The 21946-nt window shown below is 42.2% G+C and overlaps 2 protein-coding genes across 2 annotated transcripts; both read right to left on the bottom strand.

Annotated features, from left to right (window-relative positions):
* Positions 1-1641: 1641 nt before the first annotated feature.
* Positions 1642-5535, bottom strand: LOC149286842 (Y-box-binding protein 1-like). Its single transcript, XM_089493736.1, has 8 exons — positions 5293-5535; positions 4404-4467; positions 3992-4025; positions 3500-3589; positions 2927-3226; positions 2396-2478; positions 2050-2315; positions 1642-1731 (listed from the first exon to the last, which is right to left on the bottom strand). Exons 1-7 carry the CDS (start codon positions 5402-5404, stop codon positions 2081-2083), a joined length of 918 nt encoding a protein of 305 aa, XP_089349862.1. The 5' UTR covers positions 5405-5535; the 3' UTR covers positions 1642-1731; positions 2050-2080.
* Positions 5536-8639: 3104 nt separating this feature from the next.
* LOC149286841 (peptidyl-prolyl cis-trans isomerase H-like) lies at positions 8640-14027 on the bottom strand. The gene is made up of 9 exons (XM_089493749.1): positions 13962-14027; positions 13224-13288; positions 12841-12864; positions 12094-12138; positions 11962-12004; positions 11612-11704; positions 10612-10699; positions 10302-10342; positions 8640-8708 (listed from the first exon to the last, which is right to left on the bottom strand). Exons 1-9 carry the CDS (start codon positions 14025-14027, stop codon positions 8640-8642), a joined length of 534 nt encoding a protein of 177 aa, XP_089349875.1.
* Between the last annotated feature and the right edge of the window lie 7919 nt (positions 14028-21946).

The raw sequence follows: 21946 nt of genomic DNA, 5'->3' as shown, positions 1-21946 counted from the left end.
TTTCCATGAAAACAGCTCAGTGGCCCCCAAACCTTTGAATGGTGGTGTATCGAATAAGATACATGTTTTCATAGTGAAAACAAATGTTTTTAAAAGACAAAAGGAATTAATTTACCATCCATAAATTTGATCTTAAAATGTGTTAAAACGTTTAAAGAGAAAGTACAGATTTATGAGAAACGCGCTCACCTATTACTGGTCTGTGGGGATCTCGTGCGCCAACTAAACACGAACTCGATAATCATCATTGGTGAGGATAGAATCCAGTCGCAGTTAGACGGTTCTTCCCCTTTAACTGCGAGTTAAGCGCTCCGCCGTCATGCCAAAATAACGCGATTATCTTCTTTTAGCAGGTAATCTGGGATTTGGATCCTGATAATACACGCGGAGCTAATAATATTCCTTCGCGTAAACACTAAGAACGTGATTGTCGTACATATTTTAACCTGGAGGTTAACGGAAAAACCCGTGAATATCTAACGTTGCGTGAAAAATAGCCTGCTGTGTCCCGCATCTCAGAGCCGTATCGCGACCGCCACTGCTGCGCCATGTATTTATGCCGAGTTCGCACTCACAAAAATACTCGTTTATACACGGCCCAATCCATGTTAAGTCACAAGAGCAGGACTCTCTATTATGAACCAATGCGTTAATGGTTAATATTGTAACCGCATTACAGCATCGTTGGTGCTATACAGGTTGGGTGCCGGACTCACACAGCACACCTGAGAAGCCGCCATCAGCGTGAGCGATACGAGACGCTTGCAAGGAAGCCGAGGCCATTTCTGCATAAAGGAGGGAGAGCAGCCAGCCACGGAGCTACGAAAACATCGCCTGATCCATGACGCCGCGCAACCGGGAGACCAGAAACGGGAAGTCCGACGCGTTTCATACATACGAACCGGTACCAAGGTGCCCTCAAGGTGATGTATCGACTGTTAGATTGTGAACGCTCTCCTCGTCCAATCCATGCAAGGGGATTAGAGGAGACCATTTGTTTTTTGTGTGGTTTCTTTATTTTGTTGCAGTTGGGGGAAATGGGGAGGGGGGGTGTTACCTGTTCAGTTAAAATGTTATCTACCTCCATTTGCAGCTAAATAAAAGGTTTTAAAAAGCAAATGTATTTTAGTTACCGAGTAGGCTGAACTTTTGTGCGACTTATATACGCTGCATTTCATGGTCCCAGTGTAACAAAATAAACGTTATATTCATAAAACTACTCGCACTGCATTTTGTTTCCCATTCCCCCCCCCCCGAAAAAATAAGTTTTCCCTAAAGCTTCAAAAAATGTCCAGAAATGTTACATCTCTACAGATGTTACCTTGCGACATTGATACCTTTTACTTAACACTCAGAAACCACGATTCACACAAATATTGTTATATTGAGACCTTTATTAACCGATGCTTGCAATTTGTTGACTTTGAAAAAAATCAGGTGTACATTTTTATTACAAATTAAAAATTAGGTTCTTAAAAATCTTTATAGTTTGACCAGATAGGAAACAATTTAAAAACCTTTGAAGGTACATTGAGAAAAAATATGCTTTTAAAAAATCGTTGTTCCCAAAAGGAGACTTTAGATAAAAAATAAAAAAATCATCTCTGCGAGATTCTGCGCAGGATGACGACATTATCTGGTCAACGGCAAAAAGCAAGCACTTAGGTCTTCAGTTCCAATTCTTTGTTCATTTCTTATTGCTGGAAATTTCAATCTTGTTTTGATGACAAACTGCAAAGAGGAGAACATAAAAAAGGGAACATACTTTGCTTAAAATGTACATAGGATTTTTTCACCCCAGGAGGGGTCACTTTCAGAGGGCTGTAGCCATAACAAAGTTCCTTTTACAGATTTTTACAACTGCATTAAAAATGTGCAAAAAAATATACATAAAAATATGAAATTTAATGAATTACGCAAGTGTCGCACTTGCTTTAGAATAAATAGGGTTAAAAAAATTCCCCTATCGAACTTTTTACAATTATAAATAGTAACGAATGAATGAGCGAGCGAATGAATGCATTTTGCTGGCCAGAAGCGGAGACTAACCCGGATGGTGGTAGAGTTGGTAAGCCGGTGTTCACTCAGCACCGCCCTGCTCAGCCTCGGGAGCGGACGTGTTCTCAGCTGATGTTTCGGCTGCCTTGGTCTCTTTACCATCTTGTGGCTTAGGGTTTCCTGGGCGTCTGCGTCTGTAGTTGAAATTACGGCGGTATGGACGTTGAGGTGGTTGCTGACCCTGGGATCCATCCCCCTGATTCTCTTTGTCTTCTTCGTTTCCGTCTTCTCTGGGTTGTCTCTGACGAGGGGGTCCCCTGGGAAAGAGAAAGGAGCCGGTTATCTACTGCGCGAGAGAGAAGAGACGGCCGACGGGCGCTGCGGGAGAGACGGTTACCTGCGGAATCTTGGTCTGTAGCCTCTGAACATGTTCTGTCGCACTGGTCTGCCTTGATCGCCTGCACCTTGATTGTCTGCTCCCTGAGGGCGGTAAAAACAAACATTAAACATTAATATTAAGGGCACGCGTAACATTTTAAGGTCCCCCTTTTTAACTGGGACACAAAATCAGGGGCGCAGCCGGTTTCTTCCACAACTATCTACCTAGAACAGTTGTCACCAGGAAACAGACAAGGGGACAAACGTAATGCTTAGAAGAGTTCAGGAAGAGCTTCCCATGACACTTAATCCGGGTAGCTACATTGGACAAAAGTCACATTTAACTCAAGAACTGCTCATTACAGATCCGGCCCCCCGGGGTCTCGTGGACTAACATGTTTGACACGCATCAAGTTACCTACTAACCCACAAAGTGGTTTATCACCAACATCAAGTCTAAGCACCACTGAAAGTATGAACACAAGAGCTAAGCCCAGCGAATGCGGATCAGTGGGTTACGGAAGAGAGTTTTAGAAAGTCCGAGTCTCACCTCTACAGCTTCTCCCTGGGGTGGTGCATTAGTATACTGAGGTCTGCGTATATACGGTCTCCGGAAGTATGGTGGGTATTGCCTCCTGTGGTACTGGCGCTGCTGGTTACCCCCCTCTCTCTCTGGTGCACTCTCCACTTCTTCTGGCTTCTCTCCACCTTCGCTGTTTTGGTAATTCTGCTGGTAGTTACGTGGACCCCGGCGACGTGGATAGCGCCTATAATGGTTACGGTCTGCTGCATATTTGCTACCTTGGACTGGAACACCACCAGGACCAGTTACATTAGCTGCTTCTGCACCCTGTCAGACACACAAAATCACATTAAATCCAAAGTCCCGCAGTAAAGGGAAGCGTCTGGTAACAGGTTAACGACCAACTTGTAGCCACAGTAGCCAATAACGAAGATGCCCACCCAGGCACCTCCAATATTAATGTGCCACCTGTATCCAAGCCGCAGCCAAACTAACTTTACACAAAGATCAGCCCAATGTGACGCGGGTCGTCGGTTATATGCTCAGCAGGTAAAAAAAACAACCAAATATATTATATGCACTCGAAAGTTATAACCTCACCTTCTCTCCTTCCACTACATCAAACTCCACAGTCTCTCCGTCACCCACACTGCGAAGGTACTTCCTAGGGTTGTTCTTCTTAATGGCAGTCTGGAAAGCGAATATTAAAGATTAGCACGATGTACCCCGTCAGGCTCCAGTAATCTGTTGGGGGTTTAACGGGGGTCACTCGGTACTTGAAATGTTACCCGGCAGCTTTAAACAGGAAGGCAAGCGAGCCGCAGCGTTGCGGTTGGGCAGACATACGAAATACGGTAAGATTTTGGAAGATCTGTTTTATTGATCAGTTTTTTTGTTTTTAATTTATTGGCCAATTGGGGAATTACAGGGATTGTTGAGGCCACCAACATATTATAAAGATATGCAGGGGATCGGGTGACAACCGGGTGCCGCTCACTGCAGCCGAGACTGGTTTATGACAGTTTGGACGTTGATACTTTAGTGCAAAGTGACAAACACATGGTACGTGTATTGGGGAGGAATAAGTCTTACCTGATGTACAAACACATCTTCCTTGGTGTCATTCCTACGGAACAAAAAAGGCAATTTAGCGACATGAATACACCTGAGATATGAGACCCTCCATAACCCCAACTGGCCTGAAGACGCGGCGAGTTTCAGAATTTAGAACGAGGCCCGTTAACTCGATTGTCGGACTCACACGTAACAAACCGTCACTTACAGAAATTCAAGATATCCTTATATATAAAATAATTACCGCCGGTACCCGGACAGAGTGTCGCGCCGTGTACCGCAAGCCAGACAGAAACCTACATCATTACTAAAGAAACCTAGAATATAACAGCAGATCAGACCCTCTCGGCCCATCCGGACAGCCTGCTGTAAATCCGTACATTTAACCTCTGTGCAGCGTGAATATAACGCTCGTTACAGACAATCTTACCTGTTGATGAAGCCGTATCCGTTCCTCACATTAAACCATTTCACAGTCCCCAAAACCTTGGTTGCTGGAGGAAAATAAATAAATAAATAAATGTACATTTGTATACAGATCGTGGCGATAAACTGAAACACAACGTAACACTAAACACAACGCACACAATATTATATACCGTATATAGAGGGAACCTAAAGCTCTGACGGGATCCGGGCTCCCCCGCGCTAATCCCGGCCCCGAAGCGTGCTCCCGGCCTAGGAAATGTAATTAATCTACCGGGCGGAAAACCTCAATCTAGCTTTATTAAGACAGCACATGACAGAGGGAACAATTAAACACGTGCCCCGATCACCGAAAGTCACGCTGCCCGCTCAAGCACCAGGGCCCGAAAGGCTGAGCCACCACGTGGCTGACTCCAAGCCAAGCCACTACCCTGAGCCCGCAGCGGGGCAGGCACCGGGTCACAGGGCATTCCCCCGGCCCGATATCAGAACAGGGGGGAAGAGTTGGGTGGTTTATGGAGGGAACGGGGCAATGGGAACGGGTGGGCTCAGACACAAAAGCGGCGGCGGGGGAAGAGTAGGCCGCAGGCGGCGGACATTTTGAGGCCCTGATAGCTGCGAGGACACGGGGAAGCGGTGACGTCACGGCGCGCGGGGTGGAATGTCGCGAGGGTGGGGGGCGCGTGGCAAACGTTCCACGACGGTTTAAAGCCGTTCGGTTCAAACCCAAGGACCCGCCTTAACCCCCTCAGCTCCAGGACGGTGACCAACGTTTTGTTCTTTTTTTAAATTAAAACATTTTTTTTTACAAAAAAAAAAAAACAAAAAACGGTGGTCCGACTGCGGGACGCTAAAGCGATACGGCAGAGAAAGGGCGAAGCCGCCTCACTCACCGATGACCTTTTTCTCTCCCACAGTGGCCGCCGGTTCTGTGACGGGCTTGCTGTCCAAGGCGGCTGGCTGCTGCGGCGGCTGCTGCTGCACGGTTTCGACCTCACTGCTCATGATGGTTTTCTTCTGGTGATGACTCGGGCCGGCGGTGGCTCGTTTGTGTTATCGTTATTTTTCTTCTCTTCCCCCGGGTGTTGATGGTAACTAAGCCGGCGGTGGGGGGGGCTGGTGCCTTCGAGCTCCCTCGCTTGTCCGCTTTCCGCTCCCGCTACCGATCGAACTGCCTAGAATGACGTGACAGACGGGTTAATCCTCGCAGACGGCCCCGCCCCATGCGGCATCTGGTTGGACCAGCTTTGCGTCTGTCTGAGGGGGCTGCGCGAGCCCGCCCGCTAATTGGCCGCGATGAGTTGTCAGTCAAAAAGCAGCGGGGCTGTCGTTGGGCTGGGTGTTTCGCGGACGGTCCCTATTGCCTGAAGGCTCTGTCAATCACAGAGTGGGACGGCTTAGTCGCGACCGTGGCCTCAGACGGCACCATATCTGTCCAGAATACTAACTAAAACAGAGCGGAGGGAGGGGGGCGAGCCCGCGGTACCCGCTGTGTCAGTCCGTAGCTCGGTGACACACGGACTCCATGCCCGTGACAAACGAAACCCTATAGCATTTACACATAGAATCCGGCAATTCAGCGACTCGCCGGAAATACACACGATGACTGAAGTGTCCCTTTAGATATATGATCGTTAACATGTTTCATCTGTATGAGCCGGGCCCTCCTCACCTGTAACTCCTGGCATGTGATGCGCTAATTGTTATATGGAACATGATGGTGCTAAATAAATAAATACCAATAATAATAATAAAATAATAATACATAATAACAATACTAATTGAAATAAAATAATTATGATATAATAAATAAAATACATAATAATAATTACAATTATGATAAATAATGTAACCTGGACCACGGTTTACTTATTAAGCCCCATAAGAGGGAGTGAGTGAGTGCTCACTCGGAATGCGCATCCGTTTATGCTTCCTGCCTCCGGTATCCTCCGGACTGCCCCCCCTCTCCGAATAATCTGTTTCATTCTCTAATTCTGGTTCATCCTGTAAAGGTTGATTAGTCTGATGCAATTGTTGGTGGGGGGTATTATGCATACATTGCATGATAAACATATAAAGGAGGCTCCCTGCGGATCTGGGAGCGTGAATGAGACTCTCTCGTGATTTACAAGGGGTGAGTTTGCGCCGTGTATACATAGAGAACCCCTGCCGGGCGTCCCCGCGGTGCCGTCTCCCATTGATTGTTTCGGGTTGTTATAAAGCGTGTGAGCATCGGGTTACTTTACATCCCGGAGAGCACATTTATAAACGTACAGAAAGTGTATATTTATTTAGGCTAAATCAGTACAATGTATGGACCACGGGTCCCGGCCGAGACTTAAACCATCACTTTTTTTTTTTTTACAAACATTCTGTGAAAATGATATACCTCGCGCGGGTAAAGTAGGCAGAGAATACGAACCGATCCAACACTTTGATCCAGTAAGCAGGGCCGTTATCCAGCGATAAAGAACACTAGAGCTGTAATATAGCACCGAAAAAATGCACAAATTGATTAATCGGCCGTTTACGCTCTTTTCCACAGTAAGGAATGACACTAGTAGCCAGGTACAAACTGGTGGGGACAATCATGGTGGCACTCGTGTCCCGGCTTCTATCCCAATCTCCAGAGATGTGTTTAGTGAAATCAGAGACCGGTGAAACAATATAAACTTCTATCCACCGCCGGTCAAAGGATTCGGGTCACTCATCTGTTTTCATAGAAAACAAGGACATTTCTGGCAAAAAGGGTTTCTAACGTTCAATTAGCCTTTTAAACTTTAACTTGGATCAGTGAACACAACGTACCATTGGAACACAGGAGTGATGGGAGTGATAAAGAGCCATTGGAGCACAGGAGTGATGGGAGTGATAAAGGGCCATTGGAGCACAGGAGTGATGGGAGTGATAAAGGGCCATTGGAACAAAGGAGTAATAGTTTAAAAATATCCTCCCCCTGCTGCCTATCCTGAAAGCAGGAAGCATACTTACGTACACTTCCTGCCCCTACGCGGGAGTTCATATAAGTCAACAGGAGCTTATCTGAAATCGAGGAGAGTAGCAGCAGCCAATTGCACGTATTCTATCTGAATACTTATGTCTGGGATCATTACTTCTGCTGCAAAACCAGACTGCAGTCTGCACAATTTATGAAACTGTTTCCCAGACATACATCTCATTGCCATAAAGCAAGATAATAGTTATTTTGGAAAGCCAAACCTACGTATCAACCCCTTAACCCAAGAAATATGTCCGAATACGTGGAGGGCCGCTCATACCAACACAAAACCAATCATTAAACACAAAAGTTGTTTATTAGAAAAATATAAGTAAAAAAGAAAATTCCAACACACAGTTTTTTGCTGGGATTTCTACAGTCTCTGAATCCAGAAAACGTAGGTGAATTAATTTCAATAGTCCGTCAGTTTTCCACGTGACGTACAGAACAGCGAACGTGTACATGTAATAGACATACATGTAAACATAGGCCTCTGGTATCTTGTGTAATGGAGGGGGTGATATTATCTGGAAATAGAAGCATAAAACATGTCAGCACTTAAGATCTAGAAAAAAATCATTAGACAATACATTCAAGAGGCAGATATATGAACTACCCGACGGTGTGAAGAACAGTAATCGGCAAAGTTGATGTCAAAATATAAGAAGTTTGGCTTGAGTGGTAAAAGTAAAGGGGGGAAAAACATACTTCGCACTCAGTTTGGGGTTTAAATGTTAACGAGGGCAAACGAGGTCACAAAAAAAAGGAATTACTATTTTTGATAACTTATCTAGCCCTGGAGATTTTTCCTGCCCATAGCCAAACATCAATTTATTTACCAGCTATATTTATCACTCCCATCACTCCTGTGTTCCAATGGCCCTTTATCACTCCCATCACTGTGTTCCAATGGCACGTTGTGTTCGCTGATCTAAGTTTAAAAGGCTAATTGATGGTTAGAAACCCTTTTGCAATTATGTTACAACCAGACATTTCCTTGTTTTCCATGAAAACAGCGAAGTGACCCCAAACCTTTGTAATATATATATATATATATATATAATGTACACACACATGAAACAGATTTAATACATCCAACTGAAACCTCTATCTCAGTCGTCCACATATTGCTCAGTTAATTACATATCGTTATATTCTGTACTAACAGATAAAACCTCATAGGTCTCACGTGTGCTGCTTTGACACCACAGGTTAGTATTTAACAGAGTAACTCACCTTCCGTTACATTTCTCCACACTGGGCTATCACAACTGGTAATTTGGGTTTATTGTTAGGACCCGTTGGCACGTTCTGAAAGACACAGATCAGATATTCAAATGCATTTTCAAAACACAATTTTGTTGATCCTAATAAGGTACGGTTATTGTTAGGAAGAGCTTTTTTTCGGTGCAAAGCATGTCACAGATCGTAATCTACAAGAACAGTCCAGAGGTTTCCATGGTAACTGCACCACATTTAGCCCCAGAGCGTGTTACTGCAGAGCCTGGATGCTTTCCCTGCTCAGACACATCCTACACCAAGAAACTATAATAAATGTTATTTATGTAATAAATCCTTACACGCTCCTGGTTTTAAATCCTACGGCACAGAGGTGGTTGCGTTTTTCTTTCCTTTTGTGCCACCACCTTTACCAAACACTATAAAGTGCTTTATCTGCTGAGATGTTTACTGCGAGAGGCAGCATTAAGCCAAACAATCCCGCTCACAACTGCTGGAAGGCCTCTCCCACGTTAAGCAAACAGCACAGGCTGATATAATGTCCTGTTGGAAAGCCAAGTCCCCAAACAATTCGCCTTTTAACCAAAAGACCTTTAACATGCAGGGCTTTGCGGAAGGAAAGAGGTGGCTTCAGAAGGTTTTAATTGCTTTGGGAAAGATTTACTACTATTCTGTTTGTACAAACGGAAGACTGTGTAAACATTGGTATCAATCGGCAATATCCTCTCCGTAGCTTTCTGCATCGTGGCGCAATGGTGGTCTTGCTGTCTTGGGTGGGTTTACTCCAGACAGAAAACAGACCACACGCACAGACCTCTGCGATGAGGCACAAAACAGGTCCACGACACCAGTATAATCTGAGACAGACAGGAATGCTGAATAAGACTAACCAGGTCCAAGTCAGTCCCTTGACTTAACACATCGGGGTTTATTCACCAAATTGAGAGTTTGCAGGAGAGTTATGTTTCAGCTTCTTGACTTCATCATACATTTTGAAAGTCCAACGCCAATAAGGTTCTTTTGCTGGAAGAGCCTAGCTGGTCCTATATAATATATAATTATATATATATATATATATATATATATATATATATAGTAAAATCAGGGACATTTCTTCAAAGTCTCCTTACACATTGAATTATGCATTATACAGGGACAGCTCGGCTCTTACAAGTGTTGGGCCATCATGATTAATTGTGAAATGAGAGCATTAAAAACACAACTCTCCACTGATCTATTATCAAAAGAACCGGTCTCTCTGTCTACAAAGAGTCCTAAACAGAGTGAGACGATGACTTTGAGATGGCTGGACCTGCTCATCTCCACTCTTGATGAGCTCAGTCAAGCCAGGGATTTTGCTTGAGCTCATGTTGGCCCATCAAGCAGAATAGGAGGATCTAACAAGCTGGCAAAGAACACTATAAAATAACATCCTCCACTTACTAAAGAAAGATACAAAAACAACATTGTTTCTCCTAAGGTTAATTCTATGAACATTTGGTACTCTAAGTTATCAAACGAGATAAAGCTGTTACAATAATGTTCCAGTGTTAACACCAAGTGGTAATAAACCAGTACGCTACAGTCCACCCCACTATTAACCATTTGCAGTTTGCCGTTACAGTTGCCTGTACATAATTTCTTCATGAAAAGAAACTCTCTTACCTCAATTTTCCTCATTACTAGGAGTCCATCAACGACCTTACCTGTGGACACAAACATGTTAGATCAGACACAGCATGCAACGGTTACGGGGCTTGTCTGCTGAGCAGTGCGCCTGATAAGTAAAAATGACTCGGGTGGAATTGAAAGAGAATATATTTTGAACTATACATTTTGTTATATTTTGCAAATGTGCGTTACTCATACCCGACAGCGCAGCGAGAGCCTCTGCAGAGCCGGTAATTATAAAAACCAAGAGTAACACTGATAACAATAACTATACGACTGTTCCACCAAGGTGCTGAACACTCACCAAAAACCACATGCTTTCCATCCAGCCAATCGCACTTCGAGCATGTGATAAAAAACTGGCAGCCGTTCGTTCCGGGGCCGCTGTTAGCCTGAAAACGGAAGAAACCTTTAAACCCTTCAGGACCGGCATCTTCATGCTGCGTCTTCCCTTGAAGACCGCAGTCTTATTTAAATATTTTTATTCAAAAAAACATTGAATCAAGTGGCCAGTTCTTATAAACGTGGAGTCAATGTGTAGTTTGTCTTAAAACGCCTTCACACTCGTCTTTCTGCCCAAGTCACACATATTTTTAGCAGATATTAGGTGATTATTAAGTTTTATAAAGATGCCAGTCAGAGGGCATACATTACGACAGTATTCAGGACCAATTGTGTGCAACATATTAAATTTAATATTAAATATATTATTTATTTAATATTAAATTTAATATATTAAATTTAATATTATTTATTTAATATTAAATATTTATTTAATATTAAATATTTAATATTAAATTTAATATATTTAATATTAAATCATATATTTAATATTAAATTTAATATTACATTTATTAAATAAAAAATATATTTAATATTATATTTATTTAATATTAATTATAAAATGTAATATTAAATTATTAAATAAATAATGTATTTAATATTAAATAATGTATTTAATATTAAATAAATAATATAAATATATTATTAAATTTAATATTAAATATATTAAATATATTAAATATATTATTAAATTTATTATTTATTTAATATTAAATATATTAAATTTTATATTCAATATATTAAATTTAATATTAAATTTAATAATATATTTAATATTAAATATATTATTATATTTAATATTACATTTAATATTAAATATAATTTAATATTTCACTTAATAATAATATATGCTCTAGATCTCGCCATGTTAACTAAGTGTGATTCAAGCAAATTTGGATCTTCACGCAGGAGAAACTCACCAAGTTAATGTGGCAAAACAAAACGGGTGCTGTAGTACATACCATGGACAGAAGGCCAGGGGCAGAGTGCTTTAGCTTAAAGTTCTCATCTGTAAATGGTCCTCTGTATATACTTGCAACTCCAGTGCCATCTCCCTTTAAAGGAACCAACATATTAAATAGTGGAAAGAATACTTAATGATGTAGCTTACATTGTATGCAACCAGAAATGGACACCGATGGACAAGCAATTCACAGACACATATCCATTAAAGGCATGCTTTCCAGGTGGTGGAGTGTCTGAGCCGAGCCTGACTCGTCCTCACGTAACAGACGCAGGTTTACGCCAGCTACAATTGCTGCTTCAGGAGATTCTTTTCATAAAACGTTTACTTTTTTCAACAGAAACTTACATTAACAAAGTCGCCGCCTTGGATCATGAAATCTTTTATTACCCTAAGGAAAAACAAAAAAAGGAAACATTAAGAAAGACATTGAGAGGAAAAACAATGATACAACAGAACGAGGTAGCCCCCTGTACTCACCTATGGAACGTGCTTCCTTTATATCCTATAGGGACACCGTCCTTCCTGGAACAAGATGCACATTAGACAAAATAAACAAATGGAAAGAAAAAGTGAAGTCTTGTATATCCAGTTTTTTAAGGTGAAATAAGGTCAGATTTAGAAAATGTTTAGGGTCAATCTGAACACCAAAGAAATGGCCCTTTTTGCATATTTGTTTATCGCGCATGTGGATACATTTTTTACATACAAGGGCTGGTCTTATGTGGAGCAATTTGATCTGATTACTGAAAACATCAAGCTGATAAATTCATGTCTTTGCTCCGGCTGCAGGAAGATCTTTCTCTTAATATTGCACAGATATATGAGTGAGATTCATTGTATTACATGCATTATACAGGGCCAGCCATTTGTTGCTGAATGAACCTGCTGGTATCAGCCCTTCATAATGAATTAAAGGATTCCCATACCACCCCCTTTGTGTTACCAAAAGCAAAAAAAGCGGTCACACCACACGCTCTGGATAATTACCAACAAAGACTTTCTAAGGTTCTAAGTGACAAGAAAAAAACAAAAAAACATGTTTATACTCTTATTCTTTAAAGTAGTAGCATCTTCGATATTTTTGAATTCTACAAGCACATCGATACATTGTTTCTTGAAATAAAAAAGTGGTAATAAGGTAACAGATGCAGGATGATCATTAGACAATATAAATACGTAAGCATGCAGTGATGCTGCAAAGTTTCCAGTTTTGAAGACACAAACCTAAATTCACCGGTGCAGAACTGCCTGTAATGAAGAAAGAAAAAAAAAGAAAAAATAATGGGTTAAAAAAATGTGTGAAGCGGTACAGGCGCATATAGGACTCTGCTGTGAATGGTAACCCCCGCTGACTGTGAATAAGTAATTGGTTCATTTACATATAGAAAATAAAAGACCAGAAAGACTATGTATATTTATGTTTACATATAAACATCTCCCCGTTGACTATATATATATATCCTGACATGATTTAAGTTTCAGTATAGCACACAAAAACGCACAGCATGGAGTAGTTGTAGGAGGAATGTGACTTCATGCTTCCGTCCATGTTTAACGTGGATGGAGGTAGAAACGTGCCATTAGTGGGTTTTTCCCGGTAAAATCACCTGAAATTCTCTGCTGTTTTCGGAACAATATCTGCAAAGAGTTCAATTTTCATCCGGCCGACCTCCTGGAAAAAGCACAAACATTTAGCAACATGAAAGAAAATAACACTGCAGACCATACAGTCCACGCTGTAGCTGAACATCAGAATCACTCTCTTATTATATATATATTTATACCTGTTGTATATTTTACCAACCGAAATGGCCAAAGGAGGGACACTTAATTTCATGGGGGGGTAGTGATGTGACTGCCAGACACAGACTTTTTGGCTTATTGATAGCTATTTAGTGAAGCATTTAAAAAGAATGTATTTTATCCACGCCATTTAATTGATAAATATATAGACAATATTTGGGCTTCTAGGGCTGTAGAACCCTGTGTTACCCCCACTCCCAACAAACATTCTGAGCTCCGAGAGAAGAGGGGCATCAGGGGTTTAGGGCCCAAAGAGGGACTGAGTAAACAAAACAGGGACACTTGGGAGTTATGGAACCCCAAACCGCATGTTACATGAAAACAAGCCTTTGGCGGCAAATATTTATTATAGGTGACCAGTATACGGAAAATAATGAATGAAAAGGGCTGCTAAGAAAGGCCACGGTAAAGCGGGGCAGGAACACATTGTACAGACCCCGCCACACCCCCTATACCTGGCGACCCTGACACCACGCAGGGCAATAACATAAGAAACCAGGGGCTGTCGCTAACTGCACGCCCACAAACACGCGGTCCGTTACCTGTCCTCCGATGCTGACATCGAAGAACACGATTGGATTGTTGGAGTTGGAAGCCGGTGCCGCCATGTCTATCTGTGGCAGATCCGGAAGAGGCGGGGGAAGCTAGATGCACTACATCCGGTTCTGACAGCGCGTGGCAAGCTAGAGCCAGTTGCGCATGCGCAGATACTGCACTTGTCTAAAGCCTTTCCGGAGTAGCCTAGACACGCAGCAAGAATAGTATTGGGCTGTGTGCGGGGGCATTCAAATGCTTATACTACAGCGATAGGATCACGATTAAACTCTGCATCTATGTAATATATATATATATACACACACACTATATATATATATACACACACGTGTGTGTACATATGTACGTTATTTACTCTCATGAAGGGGGACCTTGCATGTATGTGGCAGGATGTGGCATGGCATACAGTCCTTTATATTACTGCAGCATTTACATACAGTGAATCATGTTAAGGTACATGTCTACTATATATCCACTCCCACCTTTTATTCTATTGTGCTGGTCTATGTGCTTAGAACCCCCTGCCTCTCCCCATTTATATAGGGGAGTGTTCAAGACCATCTACTCTCATCTGTTGAAGGGGGCCAGGAATCGCTTGCAGCGGCATCAAAATTGCATGTAATTTCATGGATTTCTTTCTAGACTGTGCACTCTCGCAAGCAAAAAATGCTTTATTTCATATAACTTTTACTGTATGTCCACCCCCATTAAATCACACAACACCGTGAAGCAGGTAGGAACCTTCACACATTAACGCATTATTTATTGCAACATTAACGTGATGGAGAAAAGGTTTAATATTTATTAATAAAACCAATAAATTAGACGGGGTGCCGAATGGGGCTGATCTTCTGGCAAATTGTATGTTTCTATATGGATAAATTATGTTATTTAGGCTGTGGGGTCAGACAAATTGTAAATACAAGTCCATTTGTTCAACAGGTGATATATTTGGTCAATAAATCCCGGAAAAGAAAGCTGACTTTTGTGTGTTTATTAAAAAAAAAAAAAAAGGGATAATAAAAGTTACCCAAAATAGAATAGTGTTAATAACAAATCAAGATAAAAATCGGGAAAAGTTTATTTTTTAACTTTTAATAAAGTAGTAGAAAAATACAAACATCAATAAAAGTTACGCATTGTATACAATAACATTAGTGATTTCTCGGATCCTTATTCTACAATTAGCAGCATTTTGTCATCCCTATTCTCAGAAAGGCACCGTATTGCCGTCCTTTAGATCCTCGGAAACGGTTTCACGCATCCTCAGGGGCTGGGTGTGGAGTCTGTTCTGGGGAAGTGACATTAACCCCCGCTGGAGCTCCATTCAAATATCCAACCTCTGAAACCTGGGTGTGTGACAAAGACTGGGGGTCTGCCGTTTTCTCATGATTTCTGCCGCTGAGAAATATCCCGCTGTAGTTGGACAGCCCTGCTGCGGAAAAACTGAGGAAGAAGATATGTTGGAGACGCAGTCCTATGTATTTTGAATCATTTATTTTTTTTTACATATTAAAGTCCCTCCTACCCATAACCTGGGTGCTTCCCAGGGCAGGCTACCCGGAGCGCTCGCTCTTCTGGGGAGTGGCTATCTGGTTGTGTAGGCAGAGCTGTTGGTTAGCACCAGACATTCTTGAGTAGGGTGGAAAGCGGTCATGGCTAAATGCCGCTTCCCCTGCCCAGAAAACAAGGAAAATTACTGATTTAGTCACCGGGTAAAGGAATGAGCAGCATTTGTCACCCAGAACCCTCCAGAAATCGAGCCCTTCACATGGTTACCTACCATGACATGCTCGTTTCCTGAACAAGCTATACTTCAATGGAGCCAATCTGCATAAAGGTTTTCATACCACCTGTGCCTGTATGATGTCACATATTAACAAATACAACCTCGCACCTTCTAAGCGTGTGATTTTAAAAGCAATCCTTCGGCCGCCATCTTTTACGCACTTTACTTCAAAGAAGTATTTGTTCTCACCTTCCCATGGGCAGATGTAACATTGTATCCCTCAACAGCAGACATTCGGACGGTATAAGTTTTCTGATTTCCTTTCAGAGAAGAAACAAAACAAACATGAAACAGAAATAAGCGGTCTAAATAAAGCAATATCTCTTTATAAAGAAGCTCGTACATGGAACGAAACATGCAGAGGTTCCCCTACGGCTCCAAGCCTGCGGTCAGTACCCCGGAGCACTAAATGCTAGCCATATATAACTGTATAGGGAGGAGACTGTCCCGAGGGGGTGGAGCCAGAACAGGGATTAAAGTAAAATATTGGTGGAACTTTGCAGCAAGTGGGTGGAGCTCGTTTTTTTTTTTTTAAATTGATGTTATAAAAGCCAAAGGGAGTATAAAATGTAATCTAACCTCTTAAGGATATTAATGAAATCTTATTTACGTTAACAGAAAGTCTACAAAGCTAATTACTGGTCTGGGTCACGCTGATTATTGACTCACCTCGGAATTAAGGGCTTGGATCTTCTTTATAACCCGATCCAGCGAGCCAGCCTGGTTATAAAGCTGGAGCAGACATTCCTGTAACTGTTTGTTCTCTTCATCTAGAATATGAGCCCTATAAAAAATGTATATTTATATATACACCACCATTCAAACATTTGCACATCTATAATAACACTAACTCAGTGCCTGCTGACTGCGTAGCGGCCCCTCACATCCCACTGACGGGGGATCGCTCTTCCTACCTGTTTCGAAGGGACAGCAGCTCCCACTGGTGGTTTCGTTCTATGGCTTCTTGTTCATTTATCCGCTGTAACATGTGCCTGTTCTCTAGGTGAAGATGGTCATTCTCTGCTGTGATCCTGTTAATCCACTGCTGATCCTAAAAGAAAAAAAAATACCCAATTAATATAAAAGGATTGTTACCAAAAGACTTTACGCTGCCAACGTTACAACCACCCTTGGATTCCTCTGCATTCCCAATCTAGGTTTCAATAGGTTTAGGTGTTGATGGATGCCAACGTATAGGGAAGAGTCCCTCACATCCCTGCCAGGGCCTTTTTGGATCTAAAGGTTATTCACAAAAGGAGACACATTATGAAAGATCAAGCCCTGAAACTTCTCCTTTTAGTAGGACAGAGCCTGGTCCAGATAATGCTTAGATCAATAGAATGTATTGTAGGTTATACGTAACGTAAGGAAGTTTTATTGTACTAAGAGGGTTGGTAGATGAGTGGAACAGCTTCCCAGCAGAGGTGGTAGAGGCTAAACCAACAAGGAAATGTAAACACGCATGGGATAAACATATGGCTCCTGAATCTATGATGAGCCATATGTCTATCCCATAGAAGCGCTAGGTGGGCCGATTGCAATTTAATAGATTAATTGATCAATTTCATAGATTAACCCCTGACTGGTTTTACCAACCAAGCTACGTGTACCTTTTCTGCTTGGCTCCTGCACAGTGCGATGTCCATTTCCAGTTGTTTAACCCGAACGTCCCGCTGATTTAGTTCATTAAAGTGAACGTCCTTCGCTCGGTCGAGCTTGGCCTTATGCCGCAGCTGCTTCTCATTGTATTTTCTGAAGGGGAATAATGTGGGGCAGGGATACGTATTAAAGAAAGCAAGAAGTAACAATGTAAATCTGTTGCAAAATGGGAAAGTGAATACTTTGTAACATTTACAAACATTTCTGATCTAATTGGAATAGCTGGAAGGTTTTTTGGATCTTTTCTGGAAGCCCTGGATCTGACAGCTGAATTCAGGGGTCATGAATATCTGGGACGGCGGTGAGATGGGTCAAAAGGAGCAGCTGCATCAGTTCCCTTAGGGGGAAAAAGCATGTGCTCCTTCAGCCCCCTCAACAGCAGCTGGGGCAACTAACACTGGTGCACCGGGTGCCTGTTGGGTTCCCAAGCAATGCCATTCCATAATTCAGTGGAGAGAGAGGTCTGTGCAACCAGCGATAAAACCTCAAAAGCCCGTTTGGGAAACCCAATGTAAGGATATATGGCTTCCTCCTTATCCTCCTTCACCTCTGTTGTGACATCATTCCTTTTATTGATATTTGCATAATGGCTCTAGGTGAGATCAAGGACATCAAGAGACATCTGTGATACTATTCAATGGACCAACATTCATACGGAAAGCCTTCTAGACCTCAGAGGTTTGTTCTTTATCACTAAAGGCTGCCACAAAAAACAAAACCTTCAAGACATTTATATTTTAGTGAGATAGTTGTCTTCACACTTGTGTTTAATATACCTGATATATTCATCCAACTGTTTCAAGATCTTGTTGTATTCCTTATGCAATTCCTCCTTCTCTTGCTGCGCTTGCAAAAGGTCTTCAGAAAGCTTCTGGTTGTTACTTTCACAATAGATACGCTGAAAAGCCAGAGAAAATAGTTTACTTAAGCCGCGTAAAGCAACTTTGATGGACAAGAACATAAATAAAGCATAGAGGTCCAAACTTCATCTGCCATTAGTTGCTCCTATATTCTTATACGCGCTCTTTCAATGCGTCCCTTTCTTCTCTCTCGACACTTCAGTGTCCCCGTCTCCTTTTCCGCAGCTCCGCTTTATCTCTTGACTCTTTTTCTTCTTCTGTCTTCTTTCTTCGTCCGCTTCTCCCTGGCATCAGCTCCGTCAACCAGGCACCCCGAAGCACTTCCGCGAAAGGGCAGAGCTTCCACACTATTGTGCGAGTACCCAGATAACGGAGCTGATCAACGGAGGGAAGCGAATGAAAGAAAACGGAAGAACGAGAAGACGGAGAAAAGGAGACAGGGACAACGGAAACGGTCAATGGAGAAAGTAGGGAGAATAGAATAGAAAGCCGTCCCAATTTCACTTACTTTATATTGAAACCCGAGGGGCAGTGTCTTTATATGAAGTGAAGAAAAAGAGCGGTGCCAAAAAGTGCCCACGGTAATGGTCACAATGGATCACCAGACCCCCAAATCTTCATCTCCTGGAGCCCCCCGCAGGTATCTGCAATCCCCCTACATACGACTAACCTCTTTGGCTGATGTGGTTTTTTCATCGTGAAAACTTCGTAGAAGTGACTCCTGCTGATTGAGTTTAAACTTCAGTGCAGAATTATTTTCGGTCAGTAATGTCTCCTGGTAACGAAGAGTTTTAATGGTTTGCTTTAACTCTTCTATGCTTTGATCCAAGACTTTTCTAGAAGGAATAAAAACCAAGACTGCAAGTCAACCCATTTTCACATACAGAATTACCACGGATACTTTGGGTGGGTGACTGTATATAGTGATAAACCCCAGCGCTGTATACAGTAATATAACCCCCAGCGATGTATACAGTAATATAACCCCCCAGTGCTGTATACAGTAATAACCCCCAGCACTGTATACAGTAATATAATCCCCCCCAGTGCTGTATACAGTAATATAACCCCCAGCGCTGTATACAGTAATATAACCCCCCCAGCGCTGTATACAGTAATATAACCCCAGTGATGTATACAGTAATATAACCCCAGTGATGTATACAGTAATATAACCCCCAGCACTGTATACAGTAATATAACCCCAGCGCTGTATACAGTAATATAACCCCCAGCGCTGTATACAGTAATATAACCCCCCCAGCGCTGTATACAGTAATATAACCCCCCAGCGCTGTATACAGTAATATAACCCCCAGCGCTGTATACAGTAATATAACCCCCAGCGCTGTATACAGTAATATAACCCCCAGCACTGTATACAGTAATATAACCCCCAGCGCTGTATACAGTAATATAACCCCCAGCGCTGTATACAGTAATATAACCCCCAGCGCTGTATACAGTAATATAACCCCCAGTGATGTATACAGTAATGTCGGTTGGTGACAAAAACCTGAAAAAATAGACTGAGCCATTCTATTGTTCCCCACAGGCAGTATGATAAGGAGTCGGGGGGTTTGTCTAGCAGATAACAGAGCGAGAACTCATAAAAATGGCTGCTATACAGCTGCCTAAAAACATCATATTATGGGGCAAAAACTAGAAAACTGCGCAATATTTTTGAAAATGTGTTTTTAATCCGATACTAGCAGTGAAACAAATTGATGGGAGATCTCCTTTAAGGAATAACGGCGTATAAAGATCCCAAGAAAGATCACCTGACTTCAGAAGTCTGATGGGAAGGAACGCACAAGCCGTACCATAATCCGTGTAGTGGAATGAAAACAGAATCCAGTTTCCTCCGGGATTCTTGCGATTCTTTAGCCATACTTTTCTCCTTACCTCCTCAGCTGCTCCTCTTGACACTGGGCTCGGATCTTGGTTTCATTTTCTTTGACCTTTTTCAGTTCTTCTTCCAGGCGTTTCCGCTCAGCCGCGTGCGTCTGCGACAGCTGGAGCTGGTGCTGGGAGGATCGCAGTTGTTGCTGCAGCTCCGAGACCTGAAGAAACATGATAAAAACGACTGCTGATGGCTGACATATAATACCCGACTACACGTGACTAATATTTCTATTGTGGGTTTTAAAGGTGGCACCCAAAAGGTACAGAAACATAGAATCTGCCCGCAGATCGGCCCCCGTCTACTCGCCCGTTTCTCCTGCTGTAAAGACTCAAACCTTCATCAGTCGTTGGTCTCGTCTTAGATTCAGGAGCCGTATGCCTGTCCCATGCATGTTTAATACCCTCGCTGTATTACCCTCTACCACCTCTGCTGGGTTCATATAGAAGCCGTTTCGATATGCAATACAGATAACATGGGTGAGGCCCTGCTACTTAGCATTTCCACTCTTTCCTACCTCTTATTATTTAATGATTTCTATAGCGCCGATGTATTCCGCAGCGCTGTCCAACGACCAATCAGGGTATAACAGAAAACAGGTGAAGAGGCCGCTGCTCAAGTTACCTTACAATCTAGTGGGAAGATTTTCTAGTAGCCTGTGGATGATCTATGAATCCAGTAGTCAAAATCCTCAAATCTATAGCATGGCTTTGTATGCGTAGTAATTTATGGACCAGGATATGATGTCACATACTAGAGTCATCAGTCAATGTGACTTAAGAACAGTCATATTAAAGCTCTATTGCCCCTGCTGTATGTTTTTGGCAGAAGGTAAAGTCCAGACCCAGGCACGGCTGCTACTTTAGTTATATATATATATATATATATATATATATATATATATATATAAATGGAAGCGATTTCCTCGCGGTATCGCTGTACCGTCCAATCGCAGAGGAGCCACTTACCATTTTCTCCGCGTGGACGGTTCGGGTTTTTTCGTGCTCTAGTCTTTCTTGCCAGTTGCTTTGCAACTTGGAGTTTTGGTTTCTCTTTAAAAGCTCCAGTTCCATCTCCTTCATCTTCTGCTGCCTCTTCTCCAGTTCAGCTTCAAGGCCGGAGCAGCTCGCCGTGACGCTGGCCAGCTTCTGTTTGACGTGATTTAATTCTCCGCTGATCTGTGTTGGGACGCAAAGAGGGGCAGCATATACTAATCCCAATTACACTTTTAAATGATTTAGGACAGAAATCCAGATAACGTGGGTTTTGGGATAACACCTAAATACGTCAATAGCGAAGCAGTGAATTGAGGCTAAACTGGGAACCCTGAAGAGTCAGAGTGTACAATGAGAGCAGCATCTTCACTTTCTGTTCTCAGGATCTGCCTGATTATTATTAATTATTATTATCTTTTATTTATATAGCATCCCCCCTTTTTCAGCTGCTCTGGAGGGAAAAAAAGGATTTGGGTAAGGTAGCTTATTATAGTTTTCCCAAAATAAAAAAAACAGTCCCTTTCTTTTGAACCCAATGTTACACAATTTATTTATTATTTTTTTAATTATAAATGTATTATTTTTTTAAATTATAAATGTATTATTATTATTATCCTGATGATAATTTTCCCTATTTGGCGTAATATTTGCGCATACCTTGGTGTTCTCTTGCTGCAGAGAAATATGTTGTTTCTTAATCTCCAGATTTTTGTCCCGTTCGTATCTCAGCTCCTTTTCGGCCGAGCCGCACACGTTCTGAACCCTG

Source organism: Sceloporus occidentalis, unplaced genomic scaffold (genome assembly GCF_023333645.1).
Source record: "Sceloporus occidentalis isolate IW3139 unplaced genomic scaffold, rSceOcc1.0.p SCAF_66, whole genome shotgun sequence".
Classification (NCBI taxonomy): domain Eukaryota; kingdom Metazoa; phylum Chordata; class Lepidosauria; order Squamata; family Phrynosomatidae; genus Sceloporus; species Sceloporus occidentalis.
Note: the sequence above shows the minus strand (reverse complement) of the source record. Positions and strands in the feature narration are given on the sequence as shown.

Coding starts and splice junctions, on each gene's coding strand:
- LOC149286842 (XM_089493736.1), bottom strand. CDS start 5,404: ATGAGCAGTGAGGTCGAAACCGTGCAGCAGCAGCCGCCGCAGCAGCCA. Junction 4,468..5,292: donor GGGAGAGAAAAAGGTCATCG/GTGAGTGAGGCG, acceptor ATTTTCCTCCAG/CAACCAAGGTTTTGGGGACT. Junction 3,590..3,991: donor AAGATGTGTTTGTACATCAG/GTAAGACTTATT, acceptor TTCGCTTTCCAG/ACTGCCATTAAGAAGAACAA.
- LOC149286841 (XM_089493749.1), bottom strand. CDS start 14,027: ATGGCGGCACCGGCTTCCAACTCCAACAATCCAATCGTGTTCTTCGAT. Junction 12,139..12,840: donor TTCTGCACCGGTGAATTTAG/GTTTGTGTCTTC, acceptor ATCTTGTTCCAG/GAAGGACGGTGTCCCTATAG. Junction 11,705..11,961: donor AAGGCGGCGACTTTGTTAAT/GTAAGTTTCTGT, acceptor GTTCCTTTAAAG/GGAGATGGCACTGGAGTTGC.